General features: G+C 40.9%; 1 protein-coding gene across 7 annotated transcripts in view; it reads right to left on the bottom strand.

Moving 5' to 3' along the window:
* The window catches only part of TNIK (TRAF2 and NCK interacting kinase), a 370,683-nt gene that overhangs the window by 266,655 nt on the left and 76,919 nt on the right, over positions 1 to 27,109 (bottom strand). For all 7 annotated transcript variants that reach the window (XM_041731634.1, XM_041731636.1, XM_041731635.1 and 4 more), the window contains exon 2: positions 22,317 to 22,382. In XM_041731634.1, the coding sequence (XP_041587568.1) occupies positions 22,317 to 22,382 (66 nt within the window). The remainder of the gene's footprint in view (positions 1 to 22,316; positions 22,383 to 27,109) is intronic.

Here is a 27,109-nt window from a genome sequence, read left to right as displayed (position 1 = left end):
ATGTGTCTGGATCCCAAAGAGTGAGGTGGAAATTGCAATAAAAATGACTTTGGAGAAGGAGACAATAGTCACAATCATGCTGGGCCTTGTTGGCTAATTTTGGGCTTAAGCAAATGGGAAACCATTTAAAAGGTTTCAGGCAGGAGAAAGACATGGTCCACTAACCATTTTTATATGACCTCACCGGCTGCACAATGGGAATGCAGGGACTTCAGAGATACTATCAGGGGAAAATCCACTATCAGGGTGCTCAGCAGAGAGGCAGAGAATAGTGCCTGCCCAGGGGGAATGGTGGTAGAGACAGGAAACAGAAGAGGGAATCAAGAGGCATTAAAGAAGTAAAGTCAGCTAAGCTTGGTCATGGATTTAAATTCAAGAGATTAAGATGTCATGAGTGACTCTTATTTGGCTTTTGGATGATACCCATCATTCTTTTGTCCATTTGCTAGGAAAAAGAAGAAAAAAAGAATGACATGATATCCTAGCTCAGGCACCAAACACACAGAGCACACTACGTCTCTTCTCTTTGGCAGCCAGGCTGGGTTCTAAGTTAATATCAGATCCTTGGTAGTCACGTCTTCTGTACCCTAGGCTGAGAAGGGTCTATGCCCCCCAAAATTAAAGAGAAGCCAATAGTCTACATTAGACTGGGGATAAATGAGCTCCTGATCCCAGTGACTTCTGTTTCAACACCATTATTGTGGCACTTAGCTGGTCACACCTACAAAGAAATCAACAAACTGGGTGACTCATTAGGATTTTCTTTTCAAGAGAGCAAAGCACCTAAATAAAGAGCCTCACATTTAGCATACAATACCAAGAAGTCATCTGAGCAGCAGCAGCAATTTGGGAGAACTTCAAGTGTGGCATTTAGGTTTGAGAGGGGAAGTTAGAAATCAGAGAACTGATCTCACAAACAAAAAGCTTTTATAATAGCCTGTCCTGGATAAGACAGTAATGAGAGGACAAAGAGAACAGCCGTCCTCCTCTTAATGCCAAAGGAACCTAGGGAAGTGACTTCTTAAAAAGAAGCAGGTGAAAAGAAGAATTTTAGTGTCATCAAGAGTGACTGTTCTTCCTCTTTGCTAGAAATAGCTGAGAGAATCTAAATCACTCACCAAGGCCCTAAGAAAGGAGGTGCTTATAAATGAGCTTGAAATGAAATTGTGCAGTATAGATTCTTCTAGGCTCTTCTAAGAATCCTAATGGACTGTATTCACCTAAAGATCATCTATTAGGATGCCTGTAGTTTATTCATTTTGTATGCGAATCCATCATAAATCCCATTCCTTCCCTTGACCATATATTATTAAAAAAAAAAAAAAGAAAAAAAGTCTTCCTAAACCTTAAATGCCCTACACTTGTGTTTCCCAACCAGAAAATGTGTACTATGGCGAGGAAGGGTGGCGGGGGATGGATGCCACCCCTATGCCAAGTAGGGGCAAGAAACAATAGATTTTTTTTTTTAGGTCTACCTTTCTGTAGGAATAAGTTTAAATAATTTCATTTATTTATTTTTTTAAGATTTACTTATTTATTTGTGAGGGAGAGGAAGAGAGCATGCATGCATGCGCATGGGAGTACTCAAGCACAAGTCAGGGGAAGAGCAAAGGGGGGGGGGAGTCCCAAGCAGACTCCCCACTGAGAACAGAACCTGAGGAGGGGAGGGCTCAATCTCAGGACCCTGAGATCATGACCTAAACCAAAATCAAAGAGTCCAACGCTTAACAGACTAAGCTGCCGGGTGCCCCGAGTTCAAATAATTTTAAATTGAGGCAACAATGACTTCCATAGTATAAAGGACAAACTCCAACTGAACTTTTAAGATAAAACACAAGCTTTCAAATTCATTCCATTCTTCTGATTTTCCACCACCCTGAAGGAAGCCCCCAAACTTTCCATGGGGATGGGCAGGTACAGACCGAGCCCTCCATTAGGCAAAGTGGGTACGAAAACAATTAATTCTTAGGTCAAAGAAAAATGTTTTAATATATAATACTAATTTAATTGTTTTTATGCCAAAATAGTTCTAAAATCTAATTTAATTTTTTTTTTGGGGGGGGGGGTGGGATTTAGGTGACCAGAAGGCAAAAATGCCTCAGAGCCACTGTGGCCCTGGGTCCCTCCTAAGGGAAACCTCAGAACAAAGGTGACAGTTGATATAGGAGAAATGTTCAGGTTGCAAAAAAGGTGGTTTTATTAAAGCATGGGGGACAGAACCCAGGGGCAGAAAGAGTCGCATTGGGGTCATGAGGAGTGGCCCATTATATACTTTCAGAGTTGGGAGAGGGTTAGGGTAGTGAAAGTCTCTAAAGAATTTTGGAAGCAAGGTTCCCAGGACCTTGAGGGGCGCTAGCTATTGTTAGGAAAAGGTCATTTATTACTGTCTTAGAAAATCTTAGTCATGAGACCCTTCCTTTAAAAAAAAAAAAGATTTTATTTATTTATTCATGACAGAGAGAGAGAGACAGAGAGAGACAGAGAGAGGCAGAGACACAGGCAGAGGGAGAAGCAGGCTCCATCCAGGGAGCCCGACATGGAATGCGAATGAGGAATGTCATTCAGCCTGTTTCAAGGACTTGTCATGGGGTTGTAGGTAGTAAGGAAATTTTTTCTTTTTGCCTTTGTTTCCCATATCAACATGGTATGTTTTAAAGAACACCATGATTTGGTGGGACAACGGCAAACATTTTTAATTTGAAAAGTATGCACTAGGGCAGCCCGGGTGGCTCAGCGGGTTACCGCCACCTTCGCCCAGGGCATGATCCTGGAGACCTGGGATTGAGTCCCATGTCAGGCTCCCTGCATAGAGCCTGCTTCTCCCTCTGCCTGTGTCTCTGCCTCTGTGTGTGTGTGTGTCTCTCATGAATTAGTGAATAAAATCTGTAAAAAAAAAAAAAAAAAGAGGGATCCCTGGGTGGCGCAGTGGTTCGGCGCCTGCCTTTGGCCCAGGGCGCGATCCTGGAGACCCGGGATCGAATCCCACGTCGGGCTCCCGGTGCATGGGGCCTGCTTCTCCCTCTGCCTATGTCTTTGCCTCTCTCTCTCTCTCTGTGTGTGACTATCATAAATAAATAAAAAATAAATAAATAAATAAATAAATAAATAAATAAATAAATAAATAAATAAAAAGAAAAAAAAGAAAAGAAAAGTACGCACTACATTTTAAAGTGTGGTGAAAAATGATGAGTTTCCTACTGATGGCAGCAATAAAGTTTCCTTTTTGGGAAATTAGAATTTTTGAATAGTGGTCTGATTGCTTAATTCCATTTTTAAATCACACATCATAATGTTTTTCAGAATCAGTGGGTCAAACTGTTAAGAGAAGAAGAAACATTTATTGGTTGGGACAAAGCATCTCTCACCAGCACATGAAATGATCCTACAGCTCTTGCATTATACAGATGGAGGCAGATAATTGATAAAGATTCCCCACAAGAATGAGATGTTCACATAAAAATGAGGTCAGCAAGTCCAGTCCTACCAGCTGAGATAATTTTACAAGGGTCAGACAGCCATGGGGCACAAACTAATCACTCCAGAGTCTGGAGGAAGCCGACTCCTGATTCCCAAGAGGCAGCATCAGGCAATTAGATTGTTTACCCTTGCTCAACAAAAATTTGACACATTTTCCAAAAACCGCCTGCTGAGGTCCTGTCAAGATGGATGATGGAAAGTCAGAATAATTTTTCTGGCCCAGAATGTCTAGCATTCCAATAATCTATTCCATTTCAGTCCTGTTCTGGATGTATAGAAGGATATTTTTCTCAGTAATATCTAAAATCAATCCATTCTTGCGTGTTTAGCTCCCCCCAGCCCAGATTCACTGTTGAATCAGAAGAAGCCAGTGGCATCCAGGGCCTTCTAAAAGTAGTATCTGAAGGTTTCTTTGTTTTTGTTTTTTTTTTTTTCCTTGTATGTCTTGGAGTTGTTAATTCAGAGAGAAGGAACTTCTCTATTCCCAAAGCGAGAAGGCCTTATGTTATTTTCAATGGCCAATGAAATTTTCCTCAGGTTGCTGGAAGAAAGCTGCCCATAGAAAAATATTCTATATATTTCTCATGAACATTCATAATACAAAATAAATAAGACATAGAATAGAACATCATTACAAACACTTTTGAAAAGGGTAAATAAGAACCTCAATTGGTTCATTCACCCCTGCCAATATTTGCTATACCATCATCCTTGCCTAGTATTTGCATAAAATACTGTCACTGGTAATAAGTAGAATCAGCATTTGAACTCAGGACTGCTTAGACCTAAACTCCTGGTCTTACTTCCTGTATTGGAACAGTGCCTGGAACAAAGCTGGGTAGTCGATATATATTTTTGCATCTGAATTTAGATTAGAAAATGGGCAGTTTGATCCAAAATTCTGATGTATTTTCTAGAGTTACTTTACAGTTAATCTCAACTCCCAGCATGAAAGAGTTGGTTAAAACTTCTGCTAGGATTCGAGGACCGTATCTGGTCATTTATCTCTGTGTGGTGGGACAAGCCAACCAAAGAATATTTGGTCAAATATTCTCTCAGGTTAATTTTACTTCTTATTGAAATTCAATTAGGATGAGAAAAATGAACTATTACAATGAAGTAAGCAAAAAGAAGGAAGAGCTTTCCATACAGCAAGTTTAAAGTTCTGTTGCTTAAAAGAAACGAATAGAAACTCATTTAACTGGATTCCAGATCACAGAGCATACTGCATATATACAAAACTAGTAACTCATTTGGTTTTTTGTTGTATTTTGGTTTTTTTGAGAACTCGTTTCATTCTTGAAACTCTTCTAAACGCATTTCACACATTATCTCACATAATCCTGGTGAGGCAGGTACTATTACTATTCCTATTTTTCAGTAGAGGAAACCAGGGTAGAAAGAGGTTAAGTAATTAACCCCACGTCAAACAGCTAATGAGTGGAGGAGCCAAGATTCTGGACCCAATGGATCTAACGGAAAAGCCTATGCTCTTAACCACTTTGTTCTGCTGCTCCCTATAATGACAACTACCACTTACTGGATCCCTCACTGTGTTCCCCGCATCCTTTATACACGTTATCTCCTTTACTATTTCCAGCAGCCATAGGCAGAATGTTTGTATGTACGAGTGTGTATATGGATGCGTGCAGATATAGAAGCAGGCTTGCGTGAATCACCCCATCTTCTTCCCCATCACTTCAAATCATTTGGCCAATCTCTCAATCCTTGAAAGAAAGTCATCTTAGATATTCTATCATTAATCACATGAAGAACTCATACAAAAATTGCCTTATGTATCATCTTTCTCAAGGTTCCATTAGGTGTTTTAAGTGAATCTTCATTTCAAGATTTCAAATTGAACAGAATTCATTTATTCTCATGTTCGTGTTCTTTTCTCCCCCCTTTTAACATGAAATATAACAGCACCATAGAAGTTCTGCAATATCTTAAGGGACAGAGTTTTTAAAACTATCAGAATTTTAGGACTATCATTGAACTTATAAAAGTTCAGAGGGAAGTCTCCAATGCATATTAGCAGCCAAATGCCTCAAGTCTGTACGTGAGTTCCACTAAGTATTATAAGACGCCGTCATGTATCCTGGTTACTGCCAGAGCTAAGACCTGCCTTCACCTCTTCACTTACTCAAGTGCGTGATTTATCTCCGTGGGGTGCGACGAGCCAACCAGCACTGGACATCAAGGCCTTGCCCTCATCCTCTCACTTCCCAGAACAACAGTTCAACACAGAAGTTAAATGGCTCGTTCAAGGCACCAGCCCACTCCAAATCCGGTCCTACACCTCTTCTTTAATTAGGAAAAGGTGTTTCATCTAATCAAATGATCTCTAGTTCTCAAGGCAAATGACACAGCCTAAGTTCATTCTTCCCAAATTTAAATGTGCATATAAATCACCCAGAGAATTTTGTGGAAAACCAGGTTCTGATTCAGTTGGTCTGGGAGGGCCTGAGACTCTACACTTCTAACCATCTCCTAGGTGGTGATGCCCACACTATCAGACAGCGGACCACACCTGGAACAGGGAGGCTCTATTTAATAGGCAAATGCAAAAAATAAAAGTCTGTTTCAGTTTTTGAGAGGCTCGTCTTGGGTTCAAATCCAGAGTGAGCTATAAAATTTCCCATTATCTCCAGGTGACATTAAAAACTGAACAATCGTTAGAAATATCTATTCACTTTTTTAGCCTTCAGACTCCACAGGGTTACCTCACTCCAAGCAGGGAAGGAGATTTTTATCCCATACACAAAGGTAAAGGCATCCCTTCTGTCGCTTAGCCGTGTGTCCTCTTACATCCATTTATCCAAAGAGTAAGCAACTAATGACTTCAAAATGGTGAATCCGAGACACAGATGTGTTTAACACTCAGCTCCTCTAACTCGGACTACTTTGGATGCAAGGGTTAGTACCACTATGTAAATCAGGGACGATTTTACCCTGCAGCTTAATGAACCAAGCACAGACAGCGCAAATTCCTTGGAGAAAATGCTTGAACACCGAAGAACAACTTGTGATTAGCATATCAATAGGAATAAGTAAACAGTAGTTTTAAGATACCTGAGGGTACTTAAGGACAGGGGGTTTTCAACAAACTTCTCCAACTTCTGTTTATACTACTCAACTACTTGGTAAATTCTTCTCAGACACTTTAAAAGGTCAAGTTCAGCTCAGGTCTCCTGTCTGAAGATTAATAAGGTTTTTTAATGTACTCAGAAATGTAGAAGTGGTGTCAATGAGGTTACTTGATTGACCCACACCAAAGAACCTTCTAGAATAGCAACGTATTTTGGCTGGGTTTCTCCCTATCCTCTTAAGCGCGATATTTTAAAGAACATTTATTTCAACGTGTTGGCAGAAGCACTAGGTCACGTGCAAGAAGCAGGATAACTTTAACCTTTTCTAACTGGTCAGAGAGCAGCAATAAAGCATGCAGACAATGCTGAAGGAAAAATGGCTCGTCACTGTGGCTTCTCCACTTTACAAGGGGTCCTAAGAACTAGAAGAAATAGTAGTTGTCTGTTAAACCAGAAATGTTGAAACGTTCAGATCACCGAACACTTGAGTTGAGCCGTCAGCCCCCCCATGCCTTCATCCTTGCCATGAATTACATCTGCCTGCATCTTTGATGTCAAAAGGCTATGGACGGCTCACCTCAGATGGCTCCACTTACTGTCCATGTGACCTAGGGCAAGTCAAACTTCCTAAGGTTCAGAGTCTTCATCTGTGGAGCAGGGATACTAAGTAGTAAGCATCTGTCTTCCTCACGACGTTGAGGAATGGAGCCTTTTGTATAATGGACGTAAGTACTGTATCTGTGCACTGTACGTATGTGTTTGCGCATCAATACTGTTTCTACTGCTTTAAAAGAATGGGGTTCAGTGTGTGAGCTTTAAAAAGACACATTAGGGGATCCCTGGGTGGCTCAGTGGTTTGGCGCCTGCCTTCGGCCCAGGGTGTGATCCTGGAGACCCGGGATCAAGTCCCATGTCAGGCTCCCTGCATGGAGCCTGCTTCTCCCTCTGCCTGTGTCTCTGCCTCTTTCTGTCTCTGTGTGTCTCTCATGAATAAATAAATAAAATCTTGATAAAATCTTAATAAAATCTTAATAAAATAAAATAAAGTAAAATAAAATAAAATAAAATAAAAGACACATTAACCACAAGGACAGTCAATAACTACCACCTAAACTCCATATTAAATCTATGAAACTCTTGAGAGAGGACCCAGGGTAAAAAAATATAAAGAGATCGTTCCTTCACAAACTGCCGGAAGAGTTCTAAATGCCATTTACCTTCTAAGGTTCAAGTCTAGAAAGACGGTAGCATGTGACCTCGGTGTGACCTTCTACAGCACACGAGCCCACAGGGCTGTGTTTTACCTTAAGTCAGCTCTTAGGCTTAGGTGTTTCACTGGGATGTCCAGTCCTTCATCTGAGCAAAGTTGATATTTTTTATTTCTTACAATTTGTATCTAGAGGATTTTTGTAAATAACCTCCCCCTCCACATCCTCCAAAATTGTATGTTAATATAAAGTGCTATTATTCTAACAAAATAAGCTTATCTTAGGGTGACACTGCACCACCAGGGAAAGAAGTGTCCTCAACTGCTACTTCTTCTTGGGAAAAACTCTAATTCAAATAATGTGTGTAGTTCAGTCAACAAGAACACCAAATGGAAACATACACCCTTACATATCTACTCTTTTTTTTTTTTAACTAATATTCAGCACCTCACACTTAATTGCTTCCACTCTAACCCAAAACACTGACTGTGAAGAAAGGATTTAAGGGATTTTTCTCCCCCATATTTACTTTGGAAACAGACACCAGCCATAGAGAAGTTACAAGCTGACAGCACCTCAGCTGATTAGCTCCCTGAGCTGTGTTCCTCAAGGAAATCTGGAAAGAAAACCTCTCAGCTTTAACCGGGACCTCAGAGAGCTGAGAGAGCAGCTCTAACAGAGTTCTGTGAACCAAGACTACAGGCCTAGGAGTTGTGTGTGTCACACCCTACCTGAGCAGCAAGATCCTGAGTAAGACAGTGAAACTTCTGGGTGTTTAAATATTCACCCTGCAGTGGATATCACAATCCCAACTAATCTCCAGCTTTGATTGTTAGAGTTACAACATAATGACCATAGACTTGGATATGCCAAGATGTTCCCTAGAAGAAAATTATTTGCAAATCATATATCCACTAACAGGTTAATAACCAAGATATATAAAGAGCTCAAACAACTCAATAACAACAACAACAAAATCCAATTAAAAAATGGGCAGAGGATCTGAATAGACATTTTTCCAAAGGAGACAGACAGATGGCCACAGGCACATAAAAAGAAGCTCAACATCACTACTCATCATTAGGAAAATGCAAATCAAAACCACCATGAGATGTTACCTTATGCCTGTCAGAAAGGCTATTATCAAAAAGACAAGAAATAATAAGTGTTGACAAGGATGAGGAGAAAAGGAAACCTTCATGCCATGTTGGTGGGAATGCAAATTGGTGCAGCCACTATGGAAAACAGCGTGAAGTTTCTTAAAAAATTAAAAATAGAGCTCTCATATGATCCAGCAATTCCACTACTGAGTATCTATCCAAAGAAAACAAAAACACTAATTGGAAAAGATATATGCACCCCTACATTCGTTACAGCCTCATTTACAATAGCCAACAGATGGAACAGCCTGTGTCCATTGATGGATGAATGGATAAAAAAGATGTAGTGTAAATATATATACATATACATGCAAATATATATATGCCATGTATACAAATGTCAAATCACTGTTGTACACATGAAACTAATATAATATGTCAGCTACTAATAAACAATAAATTTAAAAATAAAATTAAAAAGGAATATGTGGGGGGAAATTAATTAACTTAAAAAAACAAAGATGCTCCCTAGAGACTATTGTACAGAATAAGGTGTCCCTTCTACACTGAGACGCAAATGACAGAATGCTGGGGTATGAGGTTGAGTGATGAGGGGGGTGTGGTGAGAAATCTACTTTCTTTTAGGTATTAACAAATACATAGATTTGCACAAGAACTAACATTTACGACGCATGGTATTCAAGCCAAATTTCAATTCAAAGAGCACGCTTCACCAGGCTGTTACTCATCAATCTCCTGGGCTTCTGGACTGAAAACCAATACTCAACACAAAGCCATATGTTTCAGAGGTTGCTATTTTGTTTTGGGTTTTGTCGGTAGGCTGTTTTTTGTTTCTATTCTCTGGTTTCCCCCATTCCTTATCAACACTGGTTGATCTTTAGTTTATAACATATTTACTCAGTTGATTAACTGTAGGCATTAGTCTTGTTCAAGCAAGTCTTGTCCTGAGTAACAGATAAACCAGCGACCCAAGGAAGAAAGCAGCCAGGGCTCCTCCTCAGTCATGGGCTCACCTCACCCCATCTCTCCACCTCTCTGCAGACTGGGGTCAGCTGGAGAGCCGGGTGCCAAGCATCTCCTCCTGCGAGCCCTCACAGAGGGCCACATTCACACACGGAGGGGAGCAGTTTGGGTGATTAGCTTCCATGATAAGTTTCTTTAGAGAATGAAAGGTTTTGCAAGTTTTGAAGTATCTCTCAGAGCGCTTACGCGGGCACAAAATGGTAGAACAAGATGTACTGAACATTTAGGTAACAGAACATTCCTCTTCTGCTAAAATCACCAGAAAGGTTAAGCTGAGGGGAACCAGGATCTGCTTAATCTGAAACTCCTTTTAAGAGAATCTACAATTGGGGTGCCTGGCTGGTTGTGACTCTCGATTTTGGGCTCGTGAGTTTGAGCCCCATGCTGGGTGTAGAGATTATAATAAATAAATAAATAAATAAACAAACAAACAAGCAAGCAAGCAAACAGACCTTAAAAAAAGAGACCATCTGCAATCAACTCTGCTTCCAATTCAAAGAAAAGGACACAGCGCCCTGTGTTTTCTCTAGCCTTCACTGTTGTGACACATAGTAAGAGAAAGAATGAGATCAATGTGGGTAAAACATGCCATTGAATCATCTGATAACAGCTTTTAGGGGCGCCTGGGTGGCTCAGTTGGTTAGGCTGCTGCCTTCAGCTTAGGTCATGATCCCCAAGGTCCTGGGATGAAGCTCTGCATGAGGGTCCCTGCTCATGGGGAGCCTGCTTCTCCCTCTCCCTCTGCTGTGCTCCCTCCTTGTGCTCTCTGGCTCTCTGGGGCGCTCTCTCTCTCTCTCTCTCATCAATCAATCAATCAATCAAATCTTTTTTAAAAATAGCTTTTAGAGGCCCTGCTAGTGTTCTTGGGTCATGGATGCTATGTATCCACAATCTGTAGGAAAAGAAAGTGAATAGTATGGTCCTTAACGGTAACAGAAATGGAGAATCTTTACATAGGTATTCCCAACTTGCACTCATGACAAATTATCCAATAAATAGTCTGCATCCTCATAATGTAGCCAGGTCATTCTCAGAAATTCTGTCCTGAGCAACAAATAAATCAGAAACATAAACCAGAAATTCTTTCCTATCATCTTCTGTCTCATTGTTCCTCCCAGTCCCCAACTCCTAACACACAAACTTAGGTCATCCTGCGAGAGGGAAATATAAAAGCAAAGAGTAAGCACTTTGCCACCATGCCATGCCGGGTTACACCTACCTGGCTTTTCCCTCTGTTTGGGATAGAGAAAAGTACGGATTATGCACCTGGCAAATATTTGCATGGTCTCCAGAGCAGTTAGATTCATCCATTTGCTCACAAAAGTACATAACTACAGCTGAGAGAATAAATCAATTCAATTCAACAAACATTTATCAAGCTCCAGTCTGATTGCAGTCTTTCGGGAAAAAAAAAAAAAAAAAAGCACCTGGCTATTGGAGCTGATTCTTGAAGAAGTCTAGAAATATTCCCTCCTTCCTCCCACCAAAAAAACAAATCATGAGAAAAGAAGCAACCACTTCCCTCAAATGATCACCACAGCAGCATTTCATATTGTAAAAATGTCACAAGCGCAAGGCATGCCAATTCCTTTTTGTAGATGGAAAAGAATTCCCTTCTTATCTTTCTGGGAAAAATGGTGATTTTGTTTGTTGTATAAAAAAATAAGTGTCTCCACTTGCTAAGAAATCAGTGATTAATTATTGAGCCATTGATCACGTATCAGTATCTTGGATATAGAGATTGGAAGAACTACATATTGAAATAAGTCACAACATCATTGCTTTAGGTTATAAATTCAGACTTATTGGGGATCTCCTTAAATGAATTCTAAATGTGCAATACAAGGGAAGGGCAAAACCAATCCCTGCCAAACATGTAAAGGGATCTAGGCTACTTGACCACGAGCCAGGTTCTATAGCCTCCTGGTGACATCAGGAAAGTCACATATAAGCTCTGAGACCACAAGTGCCCCATCTGTAAGACAGGAATATCCGTATATCTCTTATCTCATTTGTGGGAGAACTGTAAAGGTCAAGTGAAATAATGAGGATGAAGGTTTCAGGGAAATGGTTATAACCATCAGTACTGATGTCTAACTCCATGGTCCCAAACACATGGCAGAGGAAAACCTAAGAAAACTCATCTGTGTTCCCAAAAGTGTGTAGCAGGATCTTTACAAGTTCAAATGAGCTGTGACCCCTTTTGCTTTTCCGCAGGGACGGTTTTAGAATCATGTCCATGAAGCTAGTTTTAGAAAGAAGGGAAAACATGTTTCCCTTATGCTATTTTTCTCTTACGCTGCAGGGGAGGTGGACACTTTTTTTTTTAATTTAACTTACCAGTATTTAACCCACTGTTGGCTATTAAATATTATATATTTATATATTATATTATTATATAAATAACCCTGGATTAAACACTTGAGACTAAGCAAAAAGGTCATATATTTCACTGAGATAGGGCATTTCAAACTCAGCAAAATATAGGAGTGGTATGCCCTTTTTTTTTTTTTTAAACTATCCACTCTGCACTGGCACTAGAGGAAAAAGTAAGGCAATGTTCTGGACCTCAAGTCGCTCAGAGTGTCAAGCGGAAACAACTAGAACATTACAAAAGCATGAGGTCACTGCCACAAGAAGAGGTCAGCAGGTGTCATACGGTATGGAGGAGGGTGCTGCTGAGCCAGGTGTCAGGAAGTAGGGTAGTTAGCACAAATAAACAGAAAACACATACGGTATGCATGAGGGCTGGGCAATGAGATAGCACTGAGGCACATGGTGAGTCGGGATGGGCCAAAGATGAGGCTGGAGGGAGAGGCAGAGACCACATCATGAGGGACCTGGGAATAAGGGCCGAGGAACCTAAGTGTGGGGCTACTGTGTGGACTGATGCAGTGACGGAGTATCAGGTGAGTGTTGCACTGATGAAGGAAGAGCTGCGTGAAGGAGGCCCCAACAGTCCTCTGCCCAGAACATTCTGCTGTTGTGTAAAATACTGCATCTCCTATGAAAAGAAATTTCCTTTCCAGGATAGCCTGAATTGCAAGAAACTATCCAGGAAAGCATCACCTCTACAATTAAATTAACTAGGAGTATTTTTTTTAAAAGAAAAACCAGAGGCTGGGAGGAGGAAAGAAAGTAGGGAATGAGGATTTACTATTTAATGGGTAGTGAGTTTCAGTGTGGGACGGTGAAAAGTTCTGGATTTGGATAGCGCTGATGGCTGTACAAACAGTGAAAATGTACTTGCTGCTACTGAATAGTATTTTGTGATATGTATTTTTTTGCCACAACCAAGAAGACAGAGAGAAGCCAAACTAAGAAGTAGGAAGATTTCTACTAAATTTAGCTAGGAGCCTCATACTGTCTTCCTGAATGTGATACACAGACCAAAACTCAATTGCTCAAGAAATACTTTAAAGAAAAGAATCACCTGGAACATTCTAGTGGCCTGCCAAAGACTATATATCCTAGGGGCCAAATTATGTAACTAGGGCAAGTTTTCTAAAACAATAGCACATCTTCGCCTTACAGGAGACTGAGCTCTTCATATCATCTGGCTCATAACTCTTCCATGCAGCCTAGGAAGATAATGTTGTTATTATCCCCATGAATATGATGGTAGCTATTTGGTATTTATTAAGAGCTGGCTCTCAGTGAGCCAGCTGCTCTTCTTTTCTCCTTGGTTGTAGACAGGAACAAAAAAAAAAAAAAGGAGAAGTTCTGTGCATGCCTCAAAAAGTAAGCAACAGGATCCAAATCAGAAGCAATGCCCAAGGCCACAGCACTTGGCAGAGGGGGTTGCACTCAGCCTGATTTGGAGGCCCTGGCAATGCTTTGTTCCCTCATTCTAAATCCTCGTCACCAAGCAGAGCTCCGACTTAGAGAAGAGTATGTATTTACTTGTCAAACAGCTGATATTAATTTCTGCACATGCAAAATGTCCAAGAAGATGAATAAACTTATATTTGAGGTTAAACCACCGAGATAAGAAATTCAATCTCAGGGTCTCCATTAATTAATTGGTTAATAAGAATTGGTTATTCTTTTTTAAAAGGGCCTCATAATGTTTCCCATGTACAAAATAGTTAAAACTGTGTACGGCTCTAAATTCTGTGCCTATAATCCTGGCAGAGTTATTTTACAGGTTACAAATAACCCAAAATAATGGTAATTACATAGTAAGTATTGACTGTTTAATTACTTGAGACTGCCTTATAATCACCAAGTCATTAAGGATGTTATGAGTTCTAAAAACTACAAGTCACCAGGGTGTTGTGCATCAAGTTATTTGGCAATTCACAGATATGAGATGGGCTGGAATTATTTTGAACTAAAAACAATCTCAACACTTAAATGAAAGGTGGGTACACACATGCCAAGTTGATAATAGATGCTTATTATAAAGGCTGACGCTGAACACACGAAGAAACGCAGTAAATAAGAGATGAGTGGTAGAGACTCCAATATAGAGATAAGAGTGGTAGAGACTCCTTCCCAAAGGCAAAGACACCAAGAAGAGCCCCTATATCACCTGAGAAGCAATACCAGAGTCCAGCGGCTCTCAGCTCTGGCTGCAAATTAGATACAAATGGAAGTTCGAGAAACCAACTCTACTCAATCATACACCAAACCAACTCATACCAAGTCTCTAAAGAAGAGCCCAGATCTCTGTTTTTCTAAGGTATCCAGGTGATTTCCACCAACAGTGAGGGCTGAGAACCACTAGTAGCAACAAGAAATCCCACATCATCCCCCCGTGGCAAGTTTTGGTGGCAACTCTCGAGGTCCCCCCACCTAGCAGAGAAAGCGACCTTTCCACATGGCACGTGGCTTGCGGCGCTCACAAAGGTCTCTCTAGACTCACGGTGCCAATCATCTCATCCATTACCCCTCAGTAGCATGAGGCTGCATGGGCTTGAGCCAAGTTAGATGCAAACAACATGGGGATCTATGAGGATGAAGATCTCTTCAAACCAACACATTTCAAGGATAAATGATTCACTCTCACCCCTACCCCCAAAGTTTCAGAGTCCTCCAACCAATTCTTATTTCCTCTAATAATTGACCATTTCTTTACAGATTACTGGGAAGTTGGGTTTTTTAAATCCTAAAAACCAACTATCGTATCTAAATGGCAATTACACCATAAAATGCCATTTAAGTATTGTGAACTGGATTTAATATAAATAATGCAATTCTGAGCATACATAAATACCAAGAGATAAAAGGTAAAAGGGGAAGCACACAGTTATGTGTGTTTCTGACTACATCTTCTATGAATGCCTCTTTCAGATCATAAAATCTATCAAAATAGGACAATGGAAAGAACTGGTAGGCTAGACTCCACTGGCACATGTGTTTGGGAAGAAGACAAGGTTGCTGAGGGCCGACTGAGTGTCAGGCACTCCCCTGAGGTCTTCCAGACACATTACACCCCAGGCTTCTGAGGAACCAGACTAAGGCAGAACCAGACTGGGAATCGAGCTCAGTTCTGCTCCAAAATCCTTTTGATTACACTCCTCTCCACTTACTAAAATGCTAAATTATGCTCCAACATGTGCAAATGCCAAGGCCTCCAAGCTTCTTCCATATCCCCCTTCCATCATCCATTCGGGTGTCTACTCTGCCTGGGTAGCATTCTGCTCCATATGCTACACTCCAACTCTTTCTTCCCACCAGTGCTAGGAGTTTGGGTATCTTGTCTTATCCTTAGAGAAGTGGTTCTCAACTAGAGATAATTTTGCTCCCCAGGAAATATTTGGCAACGTCTGGAGAAATTTTTGATTGTCATAACTTTGAAGTGCTACTAATACCTCATGGATAGAGGCCAGGGATGCTGCTAAACATCCTGCAATGCACAAGAGAGCCCCCCACAACAAAGAGTAATCCATCCCAAAATGTCAATAGTTCCAAGATTGAGAAACCCCGCATTGGAGTGATGATGCAGTTTAATAAATAGTGCTTTAGATTTTTTCCCCTACAAAATCATGAGGAGTAACTAAGACAATATATATGAAAATGTTTAGCACAGAGTAAGCACTCGGAGTCCTAATTATATAATCTGATTGCACACTTCCATAGCATAGGAACTACCTCAGTTGACTCTACATTCTTCCCACACAAAGCACAGGGCTTTCATCACTGGCACTCAACAACTGTTGCCACATTGCATTCATTGTATTGGAAATTCTTGACTAAAAAACCACTATCAAATGCCACTATCATCTAAAAAAAACACAGCATTCTCCCCATACTCCTTACCAAACAAGACACAAATAGTACAATTCACAATTCATTAGAACGGACTATGTAAAGCTACATTAACTTCCATATCAAGACCATTGATATTCTCACTATTAAAATGCTTTGTCTTGGGATCCCTGGGTGGCGCAGTGGTTTGGCGCCTGCCTTTGGCCCAGGGCGTGATCCTGGAGACCCAGGATCGAATCCCACGTCGGGCTCCCTGCATGGAGCCTGCTTCTCCCTCTGCCTATGTCTCTGCCTCTCTCTCTCTCTCTCTCTCTCTGTGTGTGTGACTATCATGAATAAATAAATAAAATCTTTAAAAAAATAAAATAAAATAAAATGCTTTGTCTTACTGTAACAGAAGGTTAATTAAGAGATCACAATAAGTAGACTTGAGGAAATCTCATGGAACAGGCTCAGATTCTTCTATCTATACCAGGTCGGTTTGACTATATTGATTCTCAGATCTTAAGTTATTCAGGACAACCTTAAACTGTAATCACAACATGTCAAATAAAAACACCGAAAGTGACATTATATGGTCTCATTCACTTGGGGAATATAAAAAATAGTGAAAGGGAATAAAGGGGAAAGGAGAAAAAATGAGTGGGAAATATCAGAAAGGGAGACAGAACATGAAAGACTCCTAACTCTGGGAAACGAGCTAGGGGTGGTGGAAGGGGAGGTGGGCGGGGGGTGGGGGTGACTGGGTGACGGGCACTGAGGTGGGTACTTGATGGGATGAGCACTGGGTGTTATTCTATATGTTGGAAAATTGAACACCAATAAAAAATAAATTTATAAAAAAAAAGAACATTAAAAAAAAAAAAACACCGAAAGTTAAATCTCCCAATGAGTAAATTAAAACTGGTTGGAATCATATCTCAGGTCAAGATCTTTATGTTTTTGCTTTTTCCGTTGATGTAAGTTTGAGTCAGCATGGAAATCCTAAAGTAAATGATTACAAAAAGCATTAGGATTAGCACTCACTCAAGTGGCCCTACAACAGGATAATAATCTACACTCATTTTTGCAGTTTCTGGAGGCATGGCCCCATGTCCCTAACCATCAGAATGAACTCATACACTTAATAAAAGTGTAGCTTCCTGGACCCCACCCCAGACCTACTGAACCAATATTTCAGATATTGATCCTAGAAATCTGTATTTTCAATAATTTTCCAAATATTTGTTTTGCACATTAGAGTTTGAGAACCTCTGCCAGGAGACTGAACCCCCAGAAAATGGATTTGTCTCATTTTGTAAATGTCCAAAATGGATCTGGCTTCTATAGACTATCAACAATTCATTTAAACATAAAAAATCCACATCCATATCCCACAATAAAATATAAGCAGAGCATTTTGTTGATTACTTTTGTGTAAATATGCATTTCTGAAGTAAACAGACTAATATTGTATGAGAAATGCTGAAAGACTGGAAATGAATATAAAAAGAATTATCCAGGAAAACAAAGCTCAATTCTAGGCCTCATCATCATCAACAATTACTATGTGCCAGACTAGGGATACAATGGTGGCTAGACAAAGTAGGTCTCTACCCTGATTCTTCCTTTATTTATGCATTTAAATTGTTTACTATATACTCGAAGAAAGAAGTGATGATGATCATCATAAGATGATTTTGGATAGTGGCAATGCCATGAAGACAATAAAGACAAGCTGATGTGATAGAGTCTGTGGGGGAAGGAGGCAGAGGTAGTGGCTATCTGTATTAGACACTAGGATGAAAAGTGGTTTCCCTGAGGAGGTAACATTTGAACCGAGACCTGAAGGAAAAGAAGCCAGGCATGAGAGGGTTGGGGGAAAGTGTTCTAGACAGAGGAAACCATGGCTATGAGGACCTCAGGTTGAGAAAAAGGTTTTATGAAAGTATTACAGGAATTAAATCAGAAATCAGATCACATATACAAAATGTCCTGCAAAATAGAAAACTACTTAAAATTAAAAAGTTATTTTTAGGAGCATCTGGATGACTCAGTTTATTAAGCATCCAACTCTTGATGTCAGCTCAGATCATGACCAAATGGGTCATGGGGTCCAGCCCTGCAACAGTTTCCCCACTCGGTGGTGAGTCTGCTTGAGGATTCTCTCTCTCTCTCTCTCTCTCTCTCTCTTTCTCTCCCCTTCCTTGCTGCATGCTTGCATGCACCCTCTCTCTCTTTCAAATAAATAAATAAATCTTTTTGAAAAATGAGATACAAGTATGTGTTTGGGGGAAGAAAGGAGAAGTCTTCTTCAAGTATCTGAAGGAATATATCCTTGTGAAAGAAGATTTTATTTTACTTTTTAAAATAGCTCTGAGGGTATAGAATGAGCTTGAAATGGTAAACATCTTAGGAAGCCAGACTCTTGGCTCAAAATGATAATGAACATTCAGAGAGAGCTGCAGGAAAATGGACTGAACTGGGAGGTAGTGAGTTCTACATGACCAGAAAGGATCAAGGTTGGGCTGAACAGACATTTGGCAGAGGAATGATTAGATTAGATGACCTGTAAGGACCTCTGCACTCCTTTGAAAGCACACAGAGTCACTCACTCACTCACAGTGCTCTCTCACCCATGCACTGTAACATCCAAGGTGGCCTCTTTAGTTCATGCTGTATAACCTTAAGGAGGTTTTGAGAAAATCCTGAGAGATACCGAGGACTCTATCATATTTCTAATTCACACATATTTTATTCCAAGATCATCTGGAATGATGAATTCCAAGATCATCCCCATCTCTGTAATAACCAACATATATTCCAAAAGGGCAAATTAAGAAACAGGAGAGACTAACATTCATTTTTGAAATCTGTGGCTAAGATTTAGTGGTGTTTTAGCAGTAAACATTAAACAATTATCTCAACCTATTAAAATAATTATTTTATTTTAACAAAAACGTATCTGAATTCCATTAGCTCTCAATATGCAGCATGCCAGGGAACAGCCCAAACCTTTCATAAATAGGTATGTGGCCTTTTGTTGATTTGGTTTTTAATGGGAGCCATGGGCCCAGGCAGATGATTTCGTCAATAAAAGTCCTGACAGAGAATCACTACTCTATTATTTATGGAGTCAGACCAATAAATAAAGTAAAAAAAATACTGAGTTGCCACCTGACCACCTGGGACCAAAATGCTAAAGATAAATCTAGTCTTCCAAGGACAGAGAGCCCAAGCCATACTTGGGAGAAAGACTAGAAATAACTTTGAAAAGCTAAACATTACTATGACCTTTATATAAAATATTTATATTTCCACATCCAGATGTACGTGGCTTATTATTCAAATAAACTGCAGAAAATGTTCTCTTACTATCTACAGTTTTTGTGCACATTTTTATTTATTGTATTAAATAGGTTCTTAAGAGCTACTTGTAAATAAAATCATATCATTACCCTTTTAGGATAACTTATAAAAACAACCTTATAATGAATCTTTCCATAAAATAAAGATAATGTCTATATAATTACACAAAAAATTTTTACCTCATTTTATGAAATCCAAGAACACCAAAAGCTGGATTTATTTTAAAAAATGAAATCAAAGTTTTAATACTTAGTATAAAGAAAGAATTTGTCATAAAAATTTTTTGTGCAAGAATGTCTTCTTAGGGCTATAAAATTTCTACTTATGCCTGCAGTATTTTAGAAATACACCTATTCCATAAAAGGTAAATATAATCTATAATGTGAACAATCGCTTTGCAGCTTATTTCTCTTTAGGTTCACATGTATTTGATTTTGCTATTTTATTTTTAAAGACTTATTTATTTATTTGAGAGAGAGTGGGAAAGGGGCAGAGGGAGAGGGAGGGAAAGAATCTCAAGCAGACTCTCCACTGAGCACAGAGCCAGATTCAGGGCTCACTCCCAGGACCCTAAGATTATGACCTGAGCTGAAAACAAGAGTCAGATGCTTAATGGACTGAGCCACCCAGGCACCTCTGATTTTGCTATTTTATTAAGCTTTAATTCTTCTGAACTCAGGGTGACAAAAGGACTGGATTAGTGGCTCAGGAAACCCAGGTATCTCCATACATAAGCAGGTGCCACTTAATATCATCTGACTGGCCTAGAAACCAACCCCTTAAATGACTAGGGAGTTTTAATTCTTCAATTATATCATTACAAGTCCCCAAAGCATTTCTAATTATATTCTCACTTGACTAATGCACAGAAAAGCTGCAATGCCACAAAACAATACTTAGGGCTGGTGAAAGAGACCAGGTCTTCTGTCCCACTTCCCAATGTGTTTGCAGTCTCCCTTCAGCTTGAGTGGTGCCAAAGTTTTGTATCAATCACTAAATAATGGCTCCTTCCTTCCTTCCCTTTCCTTTTCCTTCCTTCCTTCCTTTATTCATTTATTTTAAGTAGGCTCCATGCCCAGCATGGAGCCCAACTCAGGACTCAAACTCTCTGCCTACATCTCTGTCTCTATCTCTGTGTCTCATAGACAAAATAGAATAAATAGATAAAATCTTTAAAAATATATAGTTGGTAACTACCTTCCCTTTCTAAAAAGATCTGACACCTCTTGATACTTGTTTCCTTCCCCGCCCCCACCCCCAGCCAGGTAATAAGAAATTAGGAATAATTCTGAATTTTCCAAACATTCTCATCCTTAACTTAATCTCTTTGTTGTCTTCTCTGGCCAAGAGTGTAGTCTACCTCTTAGATTAGTAGACAAAGCTGTGAACTGTGCCCTAAATGCATTTTCTACAGGTGGGAAGCATGGTACGATGGAATGGTTCTAAGCAATGGCACCATACACCAAGAGCATGCAACAGAGTTGCAACTCTATACTGTCAGCAAATGAGAAGTAATTTTCTACCTAAATCAGAGCTTAATTCATTAGCCCACATTAATTCACAGGTTCAATCCAATTTCTCAAAATGCAATAATACAATCTTCCAACCTAATTATCTTCATTGACAGTATTTAAAAGCATTGCTGAGACACATTTCTTTCCTGTGTCAGACAGGATCAACATCAAGTGAACAGCTTGGGTGGACTACATTCTGTCTAATTGCAAAGGGTTGACATTTTAAGAAATAATCATTTCTTGCAAGGGAGAAATTTTCCCCTGGGTGGACACCAAAGGGTACCTCTCAATAAGGAAGGTTTAAATGCATCTGTTTACAATGGTGTTCAGATTCTCAAGAATATTATGTGTGTGTGTGTGTGTGTGCGCATGTGTATACGTGTGTGTGTACTTTTGACATTCTGTAAAATTGGAAATATTACAATATGGATGACTTCTAGAGTAGTTCTAATCACTAAGAGAAGTTTAGAGATCGGAGAAGGAACTTTTCAAAACAGAACAGCAAAAAGAGATCATTTGTAATGAAATCACCATCCCATCTCACTACCACTCAAGAAAATGATGGATATCTCCTTAGAAACAATCATGAGAAAAGAATTGGTTTGTTTTGAAGGCATTTATTTCAATAGCTCATTTACTAAAACCCCCTGAATTTTAATCCAAAAACAGTTCATCTCCATTTCCTTTTGAAAATCAGAAGGGATATCAACCCACATTTTTGTAAGATCTTTTACTGGGGGGCAATATCTTTTAAAAGCACTTTTGTGAGAACTTATAAGCAAAAATTAGTAAAAGGACGAAAAAAGTACTTCCTATTCCTCATGTTTAACTTTTACTTATTTTCTATCTTCTAAAAGTCATTGCTGCCATTAGGCCTTTGCTTTGTGAGGTAGCCAGTTTTCTCCTAATACTGTTCACTAAGCTCAGTTTAATTCATGCCCTGGGCCAATGACAAATCTACTTTTCCAGCTGCAATACTTTAATAGGTGAAATTTCTAAAGTAAAAGGCATCCTTTAGTCCTTTGAAAACCAATTCTGGCAGCGTTAAAATAAAGGAAATTGGATACTTAAAGAGCTTCAAGTATGCAGCATTGGAATTCATGTGTCAGATGGAGACATTATAATATATAACTAAGGGCGAATCCCCTTTAGGCAATGGACTACAGATATATTTTAAAAGATGGAGAGTCAATTAACAAGCATATTATTTTGTTTTAAATCTGTTACAAGGCATACATGAGCAAGAATAGACGGCACTGCTATTTAGCATTCATGAATCAAAAACCACTGAGAAGCCACGTTCAAACTCAGTGAACTTACCTTATAAACTTGTCCATATGTTCCATTTCCAACAAGTTCCACCAGTTCAAAGATCCCTGCAGGGTCCTAAAGGAACATAAACAAACAAAAATTCAAAACAATATTCCAGGCATTGTCTTAATCAAAAGCAAATATTTAAAACAAGCAAATAAATAACTTCAGCGTTGGGGGTTCTCGTATGTTATTATTAATTACTATTACGATTTAAGACAGCCGCAGCCATGACACTAGTCAAAACCCACTCTGTTTCCATTTTACATTTCAATGAGATGTGTTTAAAACAGACAAAAGGAGACATGGCTTCCCCCAAACAATAAAAAAGAATGAACACATTTCTTGCTGCCAAATGGAAATACATTTGCAGGCACATCGGGATACAATGAAAAACCTATCATCCTGAGAGGGATTCTAATTTCTCGGATCTTTCTCTTTGAAGCTTCTGAGCTGCCCATTGTGTTGAACACAGTCAAGAAAGGGGTGTTTCTCTGTCATGGGGCACTCGTACATAAGGTAGTTAACAGTTCCCAAGGGCCAATACAGTCAACGTAGCTGCTTCTTCCCATTTGTCTTTGGCTTCACCTCCTCCTCTCTACAACACAGTCCCTACAAAATATGTTCCTGTGGATGGTCTCCAGATCCTGCAGTACCTGAAGAGTACCTGCAGGATTTTGAACACAAACTGAATTGGAGATTTCTGCAAGTCCTGACCACCAAACAGATGTCTGCCAACCCTCAGAGTCAGCTAAATGTGAGGGTACTTGATAAATGTCCAGTAATTGCTGTTATTTGTTACTGAATTATTATCCCCAAAAGTTGAAAAAAATATCAAAGCCTGTAAAATTCAACACAGAAGCATAAACTGACTCTGACCTCTACTGATCCAACAACAGGACAGAAATTGTTTCGTTAAGGGCCTAAATGAAGAATCACACACTTAACTGTCCACAGAGGTGAGGCAAGTTGACTGTCAAAGAGTGAAGGGGGCCAGCTGGGGTCTGTGGCAACCTGAAGAAGCCATATCTCCCTGCGGGGGTTGGGGGTGGGGGGTCACGGAGCTGGACTCAGTTTTTATGTCAACCTATGAGCACAATATTGCCAGGTCTAAAGTTTTTCATTTTGTTTTGTTTCCAAGATGTCCTAATTTTTTTTAAAGATTTTATTTATTTATTTGACAGAGAGAGAGAGAGAGTGCACAAGCAGGGGAAGCTGCAAGCAGAGGGGGAGGGAGAAGCAAGCCCCCCACAGAGCAGGGAGCCCGAAGCAGGGCTCGATTTCAGGACCCTGAGATCACGACCTGAGCCCAAGGCAGACACTTAACTGAGTGAGCCACCCAGGTGCCCCAAAGATGTCCTAGTTTTTCAATGTTAGGCACTAACTCACTTTAAATATATATTCTGAGGGAAGGATAAATGAAAAAAAAACTGCAAAGGAAGCAACAGTTTTCTGAGAGCACCGCCACATATTGTAAGGGTGACCGAAAGGCAGGAGAGGGAAAGAAAGCCTGGGCTTTGGATTCAGACAGACCTGGGCCCAACACCAGCTTTCCCTCAACTGGCTGCGTGATCGCAGGTCGCCCTGGGAAAGCAACTAGTCTCTGGGCAGATAAAGTGGAGATGACGCCTGCCTTGTAGAGCTCTGATGAGGAGGGAGTGAGGGCCTAGCACCACACCCTGCATATAGCAGGCAACCCGCTCTAGTGGCCATCAAGTTTAAGCTGAGGAACGACCCATCACCAGCAGCATTTAAAGGGCAAAGGGTTGCTTCAAGGCTGCCATTTGTGGGGAAGGAGACAAATGAGGTCAATGTGACAGGTAAGAGCCATTTAAAATTAGTCTTTCAGGGTCCCTGCGTGGCTCAGTTGGTTAACCATCCAACTCTTGATTTTGGCTCAGGCCACAATCTGGGGGTCCTGGGATCAAGATCCATGTCAGGCTCCTCACTCCAAGGGGAGTCTGCTTGTCTCTCTCTCTCTCTCTCTCTGCCCCTCCCCACCATGAATAAATAAATCTAATAACTAAAGAAAGTGACAGTCTTTAGCAAACCAGGCCCAACACAAGCCCTTTGCTGTGTGCCTTCCAAGATTCTGCACAGAAAACAAAAAATAAATAAATAAAGCAAAAACCCAACAGCTGAAGCACTTTGTCATTGAGAAAGAACTGTCATCCGTATAATCCATTGCTTTTATAAAGCCAGGAGGGCAAAAAACCACACTCCAGACCGACTGGGGCTCCACAGCCTGAGAAGTCTGGAAGCTCCAGCCACACCCCACTGGGTCCGCGGGGTGGATGTCGTTCCGGGTGGAACCGTGTGACAGGAGCAACAGTAAGGGCCCAGAGCTCTGCTGACAGAGGCCTCCTAGCTGAAGACCACCTGGGAGCCCTCGGGATGGGAAGGAAAAAATGGTGTGTGTGAAACTGCTAGGCCATTGGAGCAGCAGTTCTATTACAAACAGAATTAGAAAGAAATGAGGGAACAGGGGGAAAAAAAAAAGCCCACAAATGGTGGCAGCTGCTGTTTGTTTCTAAGCTGTGCTCCCAGTAGTTTGTTTGCTCAGTGGTGTTTCTGCAACAAATTTTGAGAGAGGTTCTACATTTGCTCGAAATATCTCAATTGTGTTTTCAACATTCGTTTTTTTTTTTTCCTTGACTAAAAAACACAATTTGAATGAAAGAGAGAAGCAGGACAGTGACTACCACCTGCTTTAAGGAGGCTAGGAAGCATAAGGGGGTAGGGGGCAAGGGGTGGCGGTGGTGGAAGGGGAGCGCAAGAGCAGGATGCAGAGCTGGGACCAGTTTCTATGCTCAGGGGCCACCCCATCTCATGGACCTATCCTCAGGGCTGAGGTTTAACGGGCTGGTCTCAGGAGTAGCTGGGTGACTGACTTCTAGCTCTTTCCTCTCCTTGAACAGTCCACTAATGGGCCTATGGCTCAGCCAATAAGAACCAAGGAAGTGCAACGCCGAGACTTCTGTTCCAACTGCTGGGAGAGGGGGTATTGCCACTGGATGCATCCAAGGGGCTCAAAAGCAAGAGTAACCACAGTTGGATTGGTGACCCACCTTCAGGAGGCAACCAAACAGAAAACAAGCATCATATCAGAGTGGTTCCCCAAGAAACAGAACTCAAAATCACTGATATTTACAGAGGGAGTTTATTGGGGGTGTGCCTCAGAATCAAGACCCTGGGAGTGAAGGAAAAAGGACAGGACTGAACAGAAGGAATGCATTCAGCTGTGATACAGTAGAACCAAAACTTCATCCGATCCCACTGGAGCTCTGGAGCTGGGGTGACTCCCCAAAATTATCCACCTTGATGCATGGGGGCCTTTGCACACCACCACCATTGACTAGTCATTGTATGCAGGCTGTACCCCACCCCGTCCCCCCTCCCATCCCCATCCCAGAGGTATTGATCTTGTGTGAAGTGACACTCTTCTGCGAGGGACAATCCCCAGGTACCCAGACTCCTAGCAGGTGGGCAATGAGTGCCTCAGGTGCAGAGATGAGATCCAGGTGACCCATCACAGCAACCACTATAAGCATCATGGCTACAAATGACTATCGGTCTGGAATTGGAAAAGAAGCCTATGAGCATGTATCTTCTACCGTATGCTGACAGTAGTAAGACAAAATGGCACAATTAGAGTCGGTATTTGCAAGGAGGGGGCTCCCTGAGATCCCAGAAAGCAGAAGGCAGAGCTATTGTTCAAGGGCACTTGAACTCAGCCCTGACCATCACCAAGCTTCCCTCTCCCACCTCCACTCCAGGTCCTGGAGAGCTGGTGTTTGTGAACGCTCCCTTACACAAATGCATCTAATTGCCAGTTAGGCTCTTGGGGATGGGCTACAGCTTGAACGTGGTGAGCACTCATTCAGCTGTTTTCTCTACTCTTGTAGGACTCGAACATAACTTCTCCCAAGGGCTACCGATGACTCAATCGCTTTATCTATAATGGTCTCTTCTCAGTCCTGTCCTGGCTGTTCCCTCTGAGGCACTGACATTGCTACTCTTGCTGAAATACATCCCCTCCCTTGTCTTCCACTCGGTCTCTCTCAGAGACTCTGTTCCTTCCACCTAGATCTTAAAAGTTGGCTGACCCCAAAGTTCCAACCTCCTGTTATTCACTAAGTGCTAAGGATTTCATCTCTCAATTCTGCATCATATCCACGTACTCCACTCCATTCATGCAACAGGCCTTCTCTTTCTGGGACTATTTGCTTTCAGTCAATTCTTCCTCCCTTCACACTGAAATTTCTAAAATAGATAGAACACATCATGCTTTAGAATCCTACACGAGGTGGTTCCAACTGAAAGTCAAGGTCCTGTCATTCTTCAGCCCAGTCTTCATTCCCAGTCTCATGTTCCATCACTTCATACTATAACCAACCACCTCAAGCCGCCCGCCATTTCCCGAGCACACCACACGGGCCGTGTCTCTTTGCCTTGGCTCCTGTCTGTCTGCCAAGATTATTCCTTCTACCATTCTCCAGCAGGTAAGCCCAGGATGCCACCTCCCCTGTGAAGCTTTTCCCAAATTAGCACCACCAACTCCCTGCACCCACAGCATGTTGTACATGGCTCTATGATAACCACTTCCACATCGTGCCATCCTCTCTTCCATTTCTTGCCCTTAATAAATTACAAATTCCCTAAAAAACAGGAACTATAACATATTTATTTTAGTATTTCCCAGCACTTAGCCTGGTGACACAATGATTTACTGAATAAGGTTGATCCCACTCCCAACGCTCCACAACATGCATAGAAGAAGTTGCAAAAAAAAAAAAAAAAGG

The sequence above is a fragment of the Vulpes lagopus genome, chromosome 17 (assembly GCF_018345385.1).
Source record: "Vulpes lagopus strain Blue_001 chromosome 17, ASM1834538v1, whole genome shotgun sequence".
Classification (NCBI taxonomy): domain Eukaryota; kingdom Metazoa; phylum Chordata; class Mammalia; order Carnivora; family Canidae; genus Vulpes; species Vulpes lagopus.
The sequence above is the reverse complement of the archived record's forward strand: the minus strand, read 5'-3'. Positions and strand labels throughout refer to the sequence as shown.